The following is a 16,426-nucleotide window of genomic DNA, read 5'->3' as shown; positions in this document are numbered from 1 at the left end:
CTCAACAATTTTGATTTGATGGGTACTTTCATAAGTTTTTTTAATAGGAATTTCAATTAGAGCATCGGTCGTTGGGACTAATTCTAACGTATTGATGCATTTATCTTGATCTAAAACATCAAGATCCAAAGAAAATAATTTTTCAGTCTTTTCAACTTCCGATAACATTTTATCAAGCATCGCGTCGATGTGGCTATAGGAAAGGGTTTTTTGTACGGGATCGGGATAATTGCGATTTACGTTCTTTAATAAGACACTTTCATACGTAAGGCAGCTTGTATCCGTTGGGTTTGTATCTGCTACAAAATAAATTAATAAACACGTTTTTGGACGACTGAAGTGCATTAACCTTATAAATTGTAGTAAGAATATTTTATGTTTAAACGTTTTCAAAATTCGATTAAACCTTTCGACTAATATCGTCATAAATTTATCGTTTAAAATGTTGCGATTGTAATGATGAGAGTGAATGAGGAAAATAAAGTCTTAAAGGGTAAGTTATAAACCAGAACCTCAAGCGAAGCTTTAGTAGCTTGAAGCAATGGATTGGACTCTCACAAAGAATACAAAAAGAAGCTTAGTGCTTGAATGACTACTGATTTATTAGGATGTTAATTAATTCGTTAGTTGTTTTTTTATTAAGGTAGTAATTTTCAGTATTTAAGTGCACATGCTGGCATGCTAGTGAAAACAAAAATAAAATCGGTAAGGGTAAATTGAATTGAAGGAGATTGGGAGTGGGGTGTTATGATGACTTGCATGCGGCAATGTAATTGCTGCAGTCGTTATTTGTGTTAGCAAACATTTAGCATTCTCTGGATTTATAACCCGAAAACTTAAGAAAAACCAAAATAAACATTGGTTACCCGGGAAAATTAAAAAGAATGTTAATGAATTAAAGAAATTAAAGAAACAATGGATATGCTCCTACACGTTTCGATATACCTGCGATTGTTTATCACTTAATCTTAAAAAAATCACTTTGTTTTGACATAAAATAGATAGTGCCTACCTTGCACGGCTTCTTCTTCTATTGGTGCAGTGGGCTTTTCTTTGGAAATTCGGTCGGTAGCCTTCCATTCTATAAAAAAATCACATTGTATAAACCATATTTTTATCAGATATTATTTAAAGCATTTAATTATAACTAAATATATGCTACTACAACACACCCTAATACTAAAAGATTCACTCAAAGTTTACCTGTAAGTTGATTGTCACATTTTTCCTTTATTGATCCACACATAAAACCACAATTAGACTTTACCCTTAAAAATCTGGCCATTGGATTTTGGTAGCTGTGACTCTGGTAATCGCCTAATGATTCAAATTTACTAACCAACTTAGCAATACTCTCCGGAAGTTTTCTATGCCTCCCAAGAAATTTGCACTCCGCGTTAATAGGAAATTCATAACCGTAATTCAAATAATACATTGTCAAAAATGCAAAACTATTTTTACGCGATTTTACCTTTGCTAGCAACATAACTTTGTACTTTTTTACGGATTTAACACACCTAGCAATTACGTATTTATTACCTTCCCTTAGCCCTCTTCCCTCATCGTCTTCTGTGTCGGGAAAATCTTCCATGTCTACAAGATTTTGGGAAAAATTTCCACCTTTCAAATACATTACTTTAGGTTTGTTATTTTTGACGGATTTAAAAATTTGAACTGGAGTAGGGGATCGAGATTCATCGTCGCAAGACGTAACTATATCGTCACTATCAGCGTCGACACTTAAATAAGCCTTCATTTTTTTTACTGTTTTATTCATTACTTTTCTTTCGTGTTTTCCAAACGGTCCATGACCTTCTCTCATAACAACAGTATCACCACCAATTTCTCTGAGGTGAAGAGGAGTAGAGCATCTTTCCCTGTTATTAACAGTAACATTAACATCACTTCTATCATCATCAGATGCTTCAAATTGTTCTATGTCAGTTAAATCATCTCTAAAGCTTATAGGTGATGCTGACTTCTTCATTCTCCTACTGTCCTGATCGCTGAGATATAAATCCTCAGTATCGGTTAACCCTCCATGATTATGCGGATTAGAAATCATCAAAAGATTGCTTCTACCATCTACTACAAGATCTTCTGTGTCGGTGAGAATTTCTTGCATTTGCGGTGAGGGTGGTCTTAAATGTTGTTCAGATCTTCCCCCAACTAAAGATTCGTGTTCCTCAACATTCCCACTTTCTAATTCTATAGATGAAGTTGGTATATCAGGAAGTTCAGCAAGTAAACTCTCATCCCCTGATAAACTTTCAACATCAGTTGATTCTACAGATGAAAAGTTAAGGCCAATATTAATATCTTCGGTTAACGGAGTAATTAAAACTGTAGGTGCATTGTTAGCAATTTCTTTAATACGAATTAATTCTCGTTTAGAGGCTTGTAATATAATTTCAGGAATTGTGTCGACGTAATTTTCAGCGTCTAAAAATTCTTCATCGGTTAGATCAGCGCTTACATATTTTTCGGGCAATTTTAAATAGTTTCCGTGTTTGTAACTTTCATCATCAGACGATTCGAAATCTTCAATGTCAGTAGGACATGAAGTTATTTTTTTATTTATTTTTGATACAAACAAATTCTGTGTTCTTATACTTTTTTTTGATTGATATTTATTTTCGTCTGAATCTGAATCTGAACTTTCATGGCGTGGTTCTATTTGTTTTGAAAAAGCTTGCCTCTTTTTCGATGAACCTTGCGTTGGAAGTTGAGTTGATTGTTTTACTTGGAAGCGTTTAGGGGAAGCGTTTCTATAAAACAACTTTTGATTTCTTTTAGGACTAACATTTAATTCTTCTACATCAGTAACTGGATCCATTTCAATTTGAGATTTCTTACATTTTCTACTAGTTGAAGGTTTTGGTTCTAAATAGTTACAAGTTGAATAAATTTTGCAATCTTGATCAGATGCAGTGCGACCTTTATCAATGCTTACTGGTGCTTTTTTTCCACGCCGTTTCTTATTTTTTTTCGACTTTGGCTTAAAAGATTCATCGCTTTCATATTCTGATTCTAACATTTCAACATCAGTAAGGTCGCACATTTGTGGCATAGACGCTGAAAGTCTCATCGTTTCTCCTTTCTGTTTTTGCTTAGTTTGTATTGGAGATCGTGAAGGTGACGCTCCAACAATCGTATCATATTTGATGGAATCCTTAGTTGATACAGTATCATAAGTTTCAAAACAACGTGGTAATACAGAATCTTTGATGTATGATCGAGGTGCTTCATCATCTCCAGAGAAATATTCAATATCTGTTAAATCTTCTTCAATTTTACATAAACGTTTATTAGATACAGGTAATGATTTTTGGGAATGCAACTTCGCTTTAACACCTCTACTATCCATATCGCAAGATTCATGTATATATCCATAATCGTCTAAAACATTATCTAAATTGATCGGTCTAGAATGTTTAGCGAGCCTAGGTTCGTCTTCAATATCAGAACCTTCTATATCTTCAACATCAGTTAATGCCTCACAATCATTTCGAGGTAATTTAATTAAAAGTTTTGGTCTAGTTCGCTTAGGTTGAACATCGTCCAAATCCTCAACATCCGTCAGTGCATCCATTAAACTCATCAAGTTGTTATCATCGTCGTCTTCTTCTTCTTCTACTTCAGGCATAATATTTATCGCAGGCACTTTATTAGCCATATTTGCGAAGAAATAAGATCACTGTTGAAATTAAACAACGGAAATGATTAAACAATAATGTACAAGTTATGTGCCGCCATATACCAAATTTTTGAGAATATGATGAAGTTTGTTACTTACCTTGATTGCGCTGATACGACTAACTATACTAAACTACAAACTATTAAAGCTGAATAGTGCTAGTTTGGGTATGATGTGTGTAATTGACAAATCAACTGTTCTAAAAGGCAATTTTGTTTAAAATTGTACCTCTTTCTTTACTGTGCAAGCCATGCTGTGGGTTGATACATCAGGATCGGGCAACACAGAAATCGCGATACCTGTCTCTTGCACATGTCGTTGTTGTTGCCCTTGAGATGTAGTTACGGTGGACATCAACAATCTCCTCGGTAGTTCGATTTCTTCTGCTAGAGTTTGATCCTCAGGTATTAACGCACAGGTTATTAAGTCTGAAACCCTATGTTTTTTAGGTGAAGATGGCGATAATTTCTTTCCATTAACATCTGAGCTTGTATCATGGTCTGACGGAGAACTGGGTAATGCCACAGATTCGGATAAACTGGAATCTGTGGTATCAAAGAATTCCACCTCTCTAAGACCATAAGCTAATTTCTTTAAGTTATCGTACGGTTGTTTGTAAATCACTTCAATTGATCCTGTGCGATCATGACTCCTTGTAAATACCTCGGACGTTAACACTTTTGTGCAACCGTTTGCGGAATGGACTCTTATTGGACTACCAGGTAATGAAGAACAACTGGATGTGCGTTCCATTTGATGTGATTGATATTTTTCATGTTGTGTTGATGGTGTTACGGAATGGCTTCGAGTAGTGTCGATATCTTGGACGGTGCGATCGGACTCTGATGGTTTGGGGGACGGTTTCAGTTTGTCGCTTAATGATGATTTTCTGATGTGTTCTTCAACGAGAATGACTCTTTTTAATTTAGTTGGTGACGGAGATGGTTTTGGACTTTCAACTCTGGGTGGAATATTTTGTGGTTTTAGTGGAGATTCGTGAAACCCGTTTTTCATGGATTCTTTAGGTAAAGTTGTAGAAGACTTGGCTTTGTCTGTCTTGGATTTAGTATATCTTAACGTTTCGGAGGAACGAATTATTCTAGTGGATGTGCTTTTTTGAGTGGACTTACCTGAATCCTCTGATTTACCTTTATCAGTCTTTTTTTCGGGTGTAGCAGTGCGTGATCTCGGTTTATAGGTTTTTGGTTTTTCTAAATCCATCTCTGATTTATCTTTAGGTTTTTTATCTACTTTTTTAGTTAACGTCTCTCTAACATGTCTTTCTATCTTCATATCTCTCGAGACAGTAGATTGCATATAACCATGAACTCTATTATCGTACTTCTTTGGTTGAGATGGTTTTATTTCTAGTGGGGTGGACATAGGAAGAGATCTCTTTTTATATTCATGTTTTTTAATTATAGTCGTTGTTGTATCGGTGGATGTGCTATCACTACTATAAGTCTTCCTCACTGGGGATTTAATATATCTTGGAATATGGGTAGAACTTTTTCCATCACCCGTTAACTTGGGGCTTCCTTTTCTAAATGATTTCACCTTCGCTGTAGCTTCTTTTCGTTCATCATCTGAACTCATATCAGCATCACTTTCAGCTTTAAGACGACGTATTCTTGTGCCAGGACTAAAGCTACGAGACACTTTTGATTCTTCGGAAGTCGTATCTGTTTCAACTTTTGTGCGACGTAACCTTACACTAGGGCTAAAACTCCTGGTCGTCTTCAATTCTTGTTTAACTTCTTTCTTAACTTCTTTTTTAACTTCCTTCTTAACATACTTCTTCTGTCGAGGTTCAGTTTTTTTCATTGATTTACTCTCAGTTTCATGATGCATGGTGACCTTCAACACATCCGCTTTCATTTCTATGTCATCATGGCGAACCACATATCGAGAAACTTTTTTCTTTTCTACAGGAACTTTATCAGATGGAGTTCGTGTACGAGTTGGTATTTTTCGTATTTTGACTTCTTGGGCCGAACGTTTTGTCCTTTGTTTAGTATCTATAGATGATTGCACAATTGCTGACAACTTGTGCTTATCTCTTTTAGCTTCTGTACTTAAGACATCCGTTTTTATTTGTTTATGATGAGTTTCAGGTTCGGGTGATTCTACTTCATATATTGCACTGCATTTAGTTTTACTGCCATAAGATATTCCTTTGTCAGATATCGAATGAATATCTAATTTGTAAGAAGATTCAGTTTCAGAAGAAACTGGTTCGGCATCCGTTTCAGAGAATTTTGCAGAGTCACTTCGAATTACAGAACTTATTTGAGAAATATCATCGGATGCGACAGTTTCTTCTAAATGACTGTCTAAATCTCTCAATCCGTCTAAGCTACTTAATCTGCGCGATTTAATAGATTCGTCAAGGCTTAATTCAGAATCTTTGGTAAAAATAACTTTCTTAAATTGTTTTCCATTTTCATCATACGTTTCGGGGCTTCCAATTTGCATTGATGTAGAAATTATGCTAAGTTCTTCAACTGAACTTCGGTCTAATAAATCTCGTTGCAGCGCTCTTTCCTGAGATAAAATTTGCTTAGAAATTTCATCCGGAAGAATTTGATGTAACTCGTCAACTATACATGTTTGCGATTTGGACTCAAGTTCTCGGGCTTCTAAGATTGAAGATGATTCTTTCATGTAAGTTTCTTCGTCCATCTCATGCATTTCTCCCACGATTGCTGTATGTGATGTAAAATCATCTTGTGTTTCATGTGATTCAGTAATTATTTCGGATAAATCCTCCACATGTTCATCTTGTCTAAGTAAATGATCATCTTCGGATGTATCGCCATTTAACATATCATGAACTGTTGTAATATCTGTCATATCTGTTTTATAGCCTTCAACTGTAGAATCGTCTGATTTTAATGCACTTGTAATTTCGACAACATCTTCTTCAGGATGGTCCAAATAATTTTCTGCCGGTTCAGTAATTACTTGAATGGGCGATTTTACTCTTTCAGGTGATTTCAAATGAAGTTCACTCTGCTCAATATCTGATTGCTTTTCTTCTTTTGTGGGCTTAGTAGTAGTAACAGTTTTATTATCATGCGTGTCTTCATCGTAAAGTGAATAATCGTCCAAATCTTGATCGTATTCAAGTTCAGTAAAATCATCGTTTCGCTCGCCCTCTGATAAAACTTCAGTCGCAGATGTTAAATCTTCTCTTACAGTACTTAGCCCATCAAAACTTACTTTTCTTGAAGACTTATCGTAGTCTTCAGTGATAGAAGATATATCCTCTCCTAAGCTATCAGGAGTCATTTTATCTTCAGTCTTCTCATCTACGGATTTGCTTTCAATTATTTCGGAAGATATCTCAGCATCTTTTTGAGAGTGTACTGTCGATAATTCAATCGGAGATACTTCATCGAATCTTTGTGGTACATCTTTAGTATCATCTGTTTTTACTATAACTTGTTTGTCTTCAGCGACACCTGATATTTGCGATTTAGAGGTGTAACTAATTTCTACACTTTTTTGCATTACAGGAATCACTACTGGGGCAATGTCAGTAAACGTGACACTTTTCTTCCGCCTGGGTTGCGAATCATCCATTTCAGTAAGATCAATTGAATCAACATTTTCTGGAGCAGGGCCAACGTCTTTTATTAACTTTTTCTTGCAAATCGGTTCAGTACAAGGTCGACTAGTATCAGCAAGTGGTTCACAAGTTACTACAATACATTCATCTTCATCTTTTTTACTAATACAAATATCGTGTTCTATTTGCTCTTCAACAAGTGACATTCGTTTCTTAATTTCTTCATCGGTAAAAACTATTTCATCTCGACGCTTATGTTTGCACTCCGATGGAATTGTGTCAGTGACGGTACTCTTTAAGGGCAGCATTTGAACTTCAGGTTTTTCAGCTACAGACGGTAAATGTTCTATAACTACTTTAGTTAACATTTGACTTTCGTTTTCAATAACTGCATCGTCACTTTCTATTTTAATATCGCTTGCCGAAACACTGTGAACACCAGATGAACTAATTACCTTAACTTCCTCAATATCATCATCGCTTAGTGTCTCAATTAAAATTTGATCACCAGAAATTGGTTCATAAATCGTTTCCCTTTTTGATTTATCAACAGGTTTCATAATAATGCCGTTGTCGATATCATCTACAGAAATGTCTATATCCGAAGACAACCTTTGCAAAATTCCGGACACCTTAAGCACAGCATCTGCCTTACCTTCACTAGGCAATGCAATGGTGGATACAATCTCTGAGCTGGACACAATAGCTTCCATTATAATATGTTTAGTTTTAACGCCAGACTCGCTTTTGGAAGCATCACCATGGATTAACTCTCTTATTTCTTCCTCTTTCGCTGCAACAGTAAGCTCATCTTCCACGTTAGTAGGTATAATTTCATGGCTTGTTACAGACGATATTTCTTCTTTTGCAAATACTATAGGATAAATGACTGTTTCGGAAGATGTATCTTTTTCAGCTGACATAATATCAATCGACGGTCCTGATTGTTCACGTACCTTCGAGATAGCAGTTTCCAAAATATCTGTTTGAACTGATGGTCTTCTGTCTTTCGGAGATACAGGCGATTCTGCTTTTACTTCTTTTTCAGCCGGTGTGATTTCAAGTTCCGCAACTGATGGTTTTCTGTCTTTCGGAGATACAGGCGATTCTGCCTTTATTTCTTTTTCAGCCGGTGTGATTTCAAGTTCAGCAACTGATGGTTTTCTGTCTTTCGGAGATACAGGCGATTCTAATTTTATTTCTTTTTCAGCCGGTGTGATTTCAAGTTCAGCAACTGATGGTTTTCTGGCTTTCGGAGATACAGGCGATTCTGCTTTTATTTCTTTTTCAGCCGGAGCGGTTTCAAGTTCAGCAACTGATGGTTTTCTGTCTTTCGGAGATACAGGGGATTCTGCTTTTATTTCTTTTTCAGCCAGTGTGAGTTCAAGTTTCTCAACCGCCACTTTCTCCTCCTTAACTGATATTGCTGGAGATAGAGGCGATTCTGCTTTTATTTCTTTCTCAGCCGGTGTGATTTCAAGTTCAGCAACTGATGGTTTTCTGTCCTTCGGAGATACAGGCGATTCTGCTTTTATTTCTTTTTCAACCGGAGCGATTTCAATTTTTTCTATCGCTACCTTCTTCTCATTAACTGATAATGCTGGAGATACAGGCGATTCTGTTTTTACTTCTTTTTCAGCCGGAGCGATTTCAAGTTCAGCAACTGATGGTTTTCTGTCTTTCGGAGATACCGGCGATTCTGCTTTTATTTCTTTTTCAGCCAGTGTGATTTCAAGTTTCTCAACCGCCACCTTCTGCTCCTTAACTGGCACTGCTGGAGATGCAGGCGATTCTGCTTTTATTTCTTTTTCCGCCGGAGCGATTTCAAGTTCAGCAACTGATGGTTTTCTGTCTTTCGGAGATACAGGCGATTCTGCTTTTATTTCTTTTTCAGTTGGTGTGATTTCAAGTTCAGCAACTGATGGTTTTCTCTCTTTCGAAGATACAGGCGATTCTGCTTTTATTTCTTTTTCAGCCGGTGTGATTTCAAGTTCAGCAACTGATGGTTTTCTGTCTTTCGGAGATACAGGCGATTCTGCTTTTATTTCTTTTTCAGCGAGTGTGATATCAAGTTCAGCAACTGATGGTATTCTGTCTTTCGGAGATACAGGCGATTCTGCTTTTATTTCTTTTTCAGCCCGAGCGATTTCAAGCTTTTCAATCGTTACCTTCTCCTCCTTAACACATATTGCTGGAGATACAGGCGATTCTGCTTTTATATCTTTTTCAGCCGGTGTGATTCCAAGTTCAGCAACTGATGGTTGTCTGTCTTTCGGAGATACAGGCGATTCTGTTTTTATTTCTTTTTCAGCCGGTGTGATTTCAAGTTCAGAAACTGATGGTTTTCTGTCTTTCGGAGATACAGGCGATTCTGCTTTTATTTCCTTTTGAGCCGGTGTGATTTCAAGTTCAGCAAATGATGGTTTTCTGTCTTTCGGAGATACAGGCGATTCTGCTTTTATTTCTTTTTCAGCCGGAGCGGTTTCAAGTTCAGCAACTGATGGTTTTCTGTCTTTCGGAGATACAGGGGATTCTGCTTTTATTTCTTTTTCAGCCAGTGTGAGTTCAAGTTTCTCAACCGCCACTTTCTCCTCCTTAACTGATATTGCTGGAGATAGAGGCGATTCTGCTTTTATTTCTTTCTCAGCCGGTGTGATTTCAAGTTCAGCAACTGATGGTTTTCTGTCCTTCGGAGATACAGGCGATTCTGCTTTTATTTCTTTTTCAACCGGAGCGATTTCAATTTTTTCTATCGCTACCTTCTTCTCATTAACTGATAATGCTGGAGATACAGGCGATTCTGTTTTTACTTCTTTTTCAGCCGGAGCGATTTCAAGTTCAGCAACTGATGGTTTTCTGTCTTTCGGAGATACCGGCGATTCTGCTTTTATTTCTTTTTCAGCCAGTGTGATTTCAAGTTTCTCAACCGCCACCTTCTGCTCCTTAACTGGCACTGCTGGAGATGCAGGCGATTCTGCTTTTATTTCTTTTTCCGCCGGAGCGATTTCAAGTTCAGCAACTGATGGTTTTCTGTCTTTCGGAGATACAGGCGATTCTGCTTTTATTTCTTTTTCAGTCGGTGTGATTTCAAGTTCAGCAACTGATGGTTTTCTCTCTTTCGAAGATACAGGCGATTCTGCTTTTATTTCTTTTTCAGCCGGTGTGATTTCAAGTTCAGCAACTGATGGTTTTCTGTCTTTCGGAGATACAGGCGATTCTGCTTTTATTTCTTTTTCAGCGAGTGTGATATCAAGTTCAGCAACTGATGGTTTTCTTTCTTTCGGAGATACAGGCGATTCTGCTTTTATTTCTTTTTCAGCCGGTGTGACTTCAAGTTTCTCAATCGCTACCTTTTCCTCCTTAACTGATATGGCTGGAGATACAGACGATTCTGCTTTTATTTCTTTTTCAGTCGGTGTGACTTCAAGTTCAGCAACTGATGGTTTTCTGTCTTTCGGAGATACCGGCGATTCTGCTTTTATTTCTTTTTCAGCCAGTGTGATTTCAAGTTTCTCAACCGCCCCCTTCTGCTTCTTAACTGATATTGCTGGAGATACAGGCGATTCTGTTTTTATTTCTTTTTCCGCCGGAGCGATTTCAAGTTCAGCAACTGATGGTTTTCTGTCCTTCGGAGATACAGGCGATTCTGCTTTTATTTCTTTTTCAACCGGAGCGATTTCAATTTTTTCTATCGCTACCTTCTTCTCATTAACTGATAATGCTGGAGATACAGGCGATTCTGTTTTTACTTCTTTTTCAGCCGGAGCGATTTCAAGTTCAGCAACTGATGGTTTTCTGTCTTTCGGAGATACCGGCGATTCTGCTTTTATTTCTTTTTCAGCCAGTGTGATTTCAAGTTTCTCAACCGCCACCTTCTGCTCCTTAACTGGCACTGCTGGAGATGCAGGCGATTCTGCTTTTATTTCTTTTTCCGCCGGAGCGATTTCAAGTTCAGCAACTGATGGTTTTCTGTCTTTCGGAGATACAGGCGATTCTGCTTTTATTTCTTTTTCAGTTGGTGTGATTTCAAGTTCAGCAACTGATGGTTTTCTCTCTTTCGAAGATACAGGCGATTCTGCTTTTATTTCTTTTTCAGCCGGTGTGATTTCAAGTTCAGCAACTGATGGTTTTCTGTCTTTCGGAGATACAGGCGATTCTGCTTTTATTTCTTTTTCAGCGAGTGTGATATCAAGTTCAGCAACTGATGGTATTCTGTCTTTCGGAGATACAGGCGATTCTGCTTTTATTTCTTTTTCAGCCCGAGCGATTTCAAGCTTTTCAATCGTTACCTTCTCCTCCTTAACACATATTGCTGGAGATACAGGCGATTCTGCTTTTATATCTTTTTCAGCCGGTGTGATTCCAAGTTCAGCAACTGATGGTTGTCTGTCTTTCGGAGATACAGGCGATTCTGTTTTTATTTCTTTTTCAGCCGGTGTGATTTCAAGTTCAGAAACTGATGGTTTTCTGTCTTTCGGAGATACAGGCGATTCTGCTTTTATTTCCTTTTGAGCCGGTGTGATTTCAAGTTCAGCAAATGATGGTTTTCTGTCTTTCGGAGATACAGGCGATTCTGCTTTTATTTCTTTTTCAGCCGGAGCGGTTTCAAGTTCAGCAACTGATGGTTTTCTGTCTTTCGGAGATACAGGGGATTCTGCTTTTATTTCTTTTTCAGCCAGTGTGAGTTCAAGTTTCTCAACCGCCACTTTCTCCTCCTTAACTGATATTGCTGGAGATAGAGGCGATTCTGCTTTTATTTCTTTCTCAGCCGGTGTGATTTCAAGTTCAGCAACTGATGGTTTTCTGTCCTTCGGAGATACAGGCGATTCTGCTTTTATTTCTTTTTCAACCGGAGCGATTTCAATTTTTTCTATCGCTACCTTCTTCTCATTAACTGATAATGCTGGAGATACAGGCGATTCTGTTTTTACTTCTTTTTCAGCCGGAGCGATTTCAAGTTCAGCAACTGATGGTTTTCTGTCTTTCGGAGATACCGGCGATTCTGCTTTTATTTCTTTTTCAGCCAGTGTGATTTCAAGTTTCTCAACCGCCACCTTCTGCTCCTTAACTGGCACTGCTGGAGATGCAGGCGATTCTGCTTTTATTTCTTTTTCCGCCGGAGCGATTTCAAGTTCAGCAACTGATGGTTTTCTGTCTTTCGGAGATACAGGCGATTCTGCTTTTATTTCTTTTTCAGTCGGTGTGATTTCAAGTTCAGCAACTGATGGTTTTCTCTCTTTCGAAGATACAGGCGATTCTGCTTTTATTTCTTTTTCAGCCGGTGTGATTTCAAGTTCAGCAACTGATGGTTTTCTGTCTTTCGGAGATACAGGCGATTCTGCTTTTATTTCTTTTTCAGCGAGTGTGATATCAAGTTCAGCAACTGATGGTTTTCTTTCTTTCGGAGATACAGGCGATTCTGCTTTTATTTCTTTTTCAGCCGGTGTGACTTCAAGTTTCTCAATCGCTACCTTTTCCTCCTTAACTGATATGGCTGGAGATACAGACGATTCTGCTTTTATTTCTTTTTCAGTCGGTGTGACTTCAAGTTCAGCAACTGATGGTTTTCTGTCTTTCGGAGATACCGGCGATTCTGCTTTTATTTCTTTTTCAGCCAGTGTGATTTCAAGTTTCTCAACCGCCCCCTTCTGCTTCTTAACTGATATTGCTGGAGATACAGGCGATTCTGTTTTTATTTCTTTTTCCGCCGGAGCGATTTCAAGTTCAGCAACTGATGGTTTTCTGTCTTTCGGAGATACAGGCGATTCTGCTTTTATTTCTTTTTCAACCGGTGTGACTTCAAGTTCAGCAACTGATGGTTTTCTGTCTTTCGGAGATACAGGCGATTCTGCTTTTATTTCTTTTTCAACCGGTGTGACTTCAAGTTCAGCAACTGATGGTATTCTGTCTTTCGGAGATACAGGCGATTCTGTTTTTATTTCTTTTTCAGCCGGTGTGACTTCAAGTTTCTCAATCGCTACCTTTTCCTCCTTAACTGATATTGCTGGAGATACAGGCGATTCTGCTTTTATTTCTTTTTCAGTCGGTGTGACTTCAAGTTCAGCAACTGATGGTTTTCTGTCTTTCGGAGATACCGGCGATTCTGCTTTTATTTCTTTTTCGGCCAGTGTGATTTCAAGTTTCTCAACCGCCCCCTTCTGCTCCTTAACTGATATTGCTGGAGATACAGGCGATTCTGTTTTTATTTCTTTTTCCGCCGGAGCGATTTCAAGTTCAGCAACTGATGGCTTTCTGTCTTTCGGAGATACAGGCGATTCTGCTTTTATTTCTTTTTCAACCGGTGTGACTTCAAGTTCAGCAACTGATGGTTTTCTGTCTTTCGGAGATACAGGCGATTCTGTTTTTATTTCTTTTTCAGCCGGTGTGATTTCAAGTTCAGAAACTGATGGTTTTGTGTCTTTCGGAGATACAGGCGATTCTGCTTTTATTTCCTTTTGAGCCGGTGTGATTTCAAGTTCAGCAAATGATGGTTTTCTCTCTTTCGGAGATACAGGCGATTCTGCTTTTATTTCTTTTTCAATCGGTGTGACTTCAAGTTCAGCAACTGATGGTATTCTGTCTTTCGGAGATACAGGCGATTCTGCTTTTATTTCTTTTTCAGCCGGTGTGACTTCAAGTTTCTCAATCGCTACCTTTTCCTCCTTAACTGATATTTCTGGAGATACAGGCGATTCTGTTTTTATTTCTTTTTCCGCCGGAGCGATTGCAAGTTCAGCAACTGATGGTTTTCTGTCTTTCGGAGATACAGACGATTCTGCTTTTATTTCTTTTTCAGCCGGGGCGATTTCAACTTTTTCTATCGCTACCTTCTCCTTCTTAACTGATATTGCTGGAGATACAGGCGATTTTGCTTTTATTTCTTTTTCAGTCGGTGTGACTTCATGTTCAGCAACTGATGGTTTTCTGTCTTTCGGAGATACCGGCGATTCTGCTTTTATTTCTTTTTCAGCCAGTGTGATTTCAACTTTTTCTATCGCTACCTTCTCCTCCTTAACTGATATTGCTGGAGATACAGGCGATTCTGCCTTTATTTCTTTTTCAGTCGGTGTGACTTCAAGTTCAGCAACTGATGGTTTTCTCTCTTTCGAAGATACAGGCGATTCTGCTTTTATTTCTTTTTCAGCCGGTGTGATTTCAAGTTCAGCAACTGATGGTTTTCTGTCTTTTGGAGATACGGGCGATTCTGCTTTTATTTCTTTTTCATCCGGTGTGATTTCAAGTTCAGCAACTGATGGTTTTCTGTCTTTCGGAGATACAGGCGATTCTGCTTTTATTACTTTTTCAGCCGGAGCGATTTCAACTTTTTCTATCGCTACCTTCTCCTCCTTAACCGATATTGCTGGAGATACAGGCGATTCTGCTTTTATTTCTTTTTCAGTCGGTGTGGCTTCAAGTTCAGCAACTGATGGTTTTCTCTCTTTCGAAGATACAGGCGATTCTGCTTTTATTTCTTTTTCAGCTGGTGTGATTTCAAGTTCAGCAACTGATGGTTTTCTGTCTTTTGGAGATACAGGCGATTCTGCTTTTATTTCTTCTTCAGCGAGTGTGATATCAAGTTCAGCAACTAATGGTATTCTGTCTTTCGGAGATACAGGCGATTCTGCTTTTATTTCTTTTTCAGCCGGTGTGATTTTAAGTTCAGCAACTGATGGTTTTCTGTCTTTCGGAGATACAGGCGATTCTGTTTTTATTTCTTTTTCAGCCGGTGTAATTTCAAGTTCAGAAACTGATGGTTTTCTGTCTTTCGGAGATACAGGCGATTCTGCTTTTATTTCTTTTTCAGCCGGTGTGATTTTAAGTTCAGCAACTGATGGTTTTCTGTCTGTCGGAGATACAGGCGATTCTGCTGTTATTTCTTTTTCAGCCGGTGTGACTTCAAGTTCAGCAACTGATGGTTTTTTGTCTTTCGGAGATACAGGCGATTCTGTTTTTATTACTTTTTCATCCGGTGTGGTTTCAAGTTCAGCAACTGATGGTTTTCTGTCTTTCGGAGATACAGGCGATTCTGCTTTTATTTCTTCTTCAGCCGGTGTGATTTCAAGTTCAGAAACTGATGGTTTTCTGTCTGTCGGAGATACAGGCGATTCTGCTGTTATTTCTTTTTCAGCCGGTGTGACTTCAAGTTCAGCAACTGATGGTTTTTTGTCTTTCGGAGATACAGGCGATTCTGTTTTTATTTCTTTTTCATCCGGTGTGATTTCAAGTTCAGCAACTGATGGTTTTCTCTCTTTCGGAGATACAAGCGATTCTGTTTTTATTTCTTTTTCAGCCGGTGTGATTTCAAGTTCAGAAACTGATGGTTTTCTATCTTTCGGAGATACCGGCGATTCTGCTTTTATTTCTTGTTCAGCCCGAGCGATTTCAACTTTTTCTATCGCTACCTTCTCCTCCTTAACTGATATTGCTGGAGATACAGGCGATTCTGCTTTTATTTCGTTTTCAGCCGGTGTGATTTCAAGTTCAGCAACTGATGGTTTTCTGTCTTTTGGAGATACAGGCGATTCTGCTTTTATTTCTTCTTCAGCGAGTGTGATATCAGGTTCAGCAACTGATGGTTTTTTGTCTTTCGGAGATACAGGCGATTCTGTTTTTATTTCTTTTTCAGCCGGTGTGATTTTAAGTTCAGCAACTGATGGTTTTCTGTCTTTCGGAGATACAGGTGATTCTGTTTTTATTTCTTTTTCAGCCGGTGTGATTTTAAGTTCAGAAACTGATGGTTTTCTGTCTTTCGGAGATACAGGCGATTCTGCTTTTATTTCTTTTTCAGCCGGTGTGACTTCAAGTTCAGCAACTGATGGTTTTTTGTCTTTCGGAGATACAGGCGATTCTGTTTTTATTTCTTTTTCATCCGGTGTGATTTCAAGTTCAGCAACTGATGGTTTTCTCTCTTTCGGAGATACAGTCGATTCTATTTTTATTTCTTTTTCAGCCGGTGTGATTTCAAGTTCAGAAACTGATGGTTTTCTGTCTTTCGGAGATACCGGCGATTCTGCTTTTATTTCTTTTTCAGGCAGTGTGATTTCAAGTTTCTCAACCGCCCCCTTCTGCTCCTTAACTGATATTGCTGGAGATACAGGCGATTCTGCTTTTACTTCTTTTTCAGCCGGAGCAATTTCAACTTTTTCTATCGCTACCTT

General features: G+C 38.2%; 1 protein-coding gene across 8 annotated transcripts in view; it reads right to left on the bottom strand.

The window, feature by feature from the left end:
- Positions 1-16,426, bottom strand: part of LOC111414889 (titin-like) — an 86,082-nt gene that overhangs the window by 29,725 nt on the left and 39,931 nt on the right. For all 8 annotated transcript variants that reach the window (XM_071196188.1, XM_071196192.1, XM_071196190.1 and 5 more), the window contains 2 exons: positions 3,997-16,426; positions 1,013-1,081 (listed from right to left, as the gene is read on the bottom strand). The exon at positions 3,997-16,426 is cut by the window's right edge. In XM_071196188.1, coding sequence (XP_071052289.1) covers positions 1,013-1,081; positions 3,997-16,426 — 12,499 coding nt within the window. The remainder of the gene's footprint in view (positions 1-1,012; positions 1,082-3,996) is intronic.

Source organism: Onthophagus taurus, chromosome 1 (assembly GCF_036711975.1).
Source record: "Onthophagus taurus isolate NC chromosome 1, IU_Otau_3.0, whole genome shotgun sequence".
Classification (NCBI taxonomy): Eukaryota; Metazoa; Arthropoda; class Insecta; order Coleoptera; family Scarabaeidae; genus Onthophagus; species Onthophagus taurus.
Note: the sequence above shows the minus strand (reverse complement) of the source record. Positions and strands in the feature narration are given on the sequence as shown.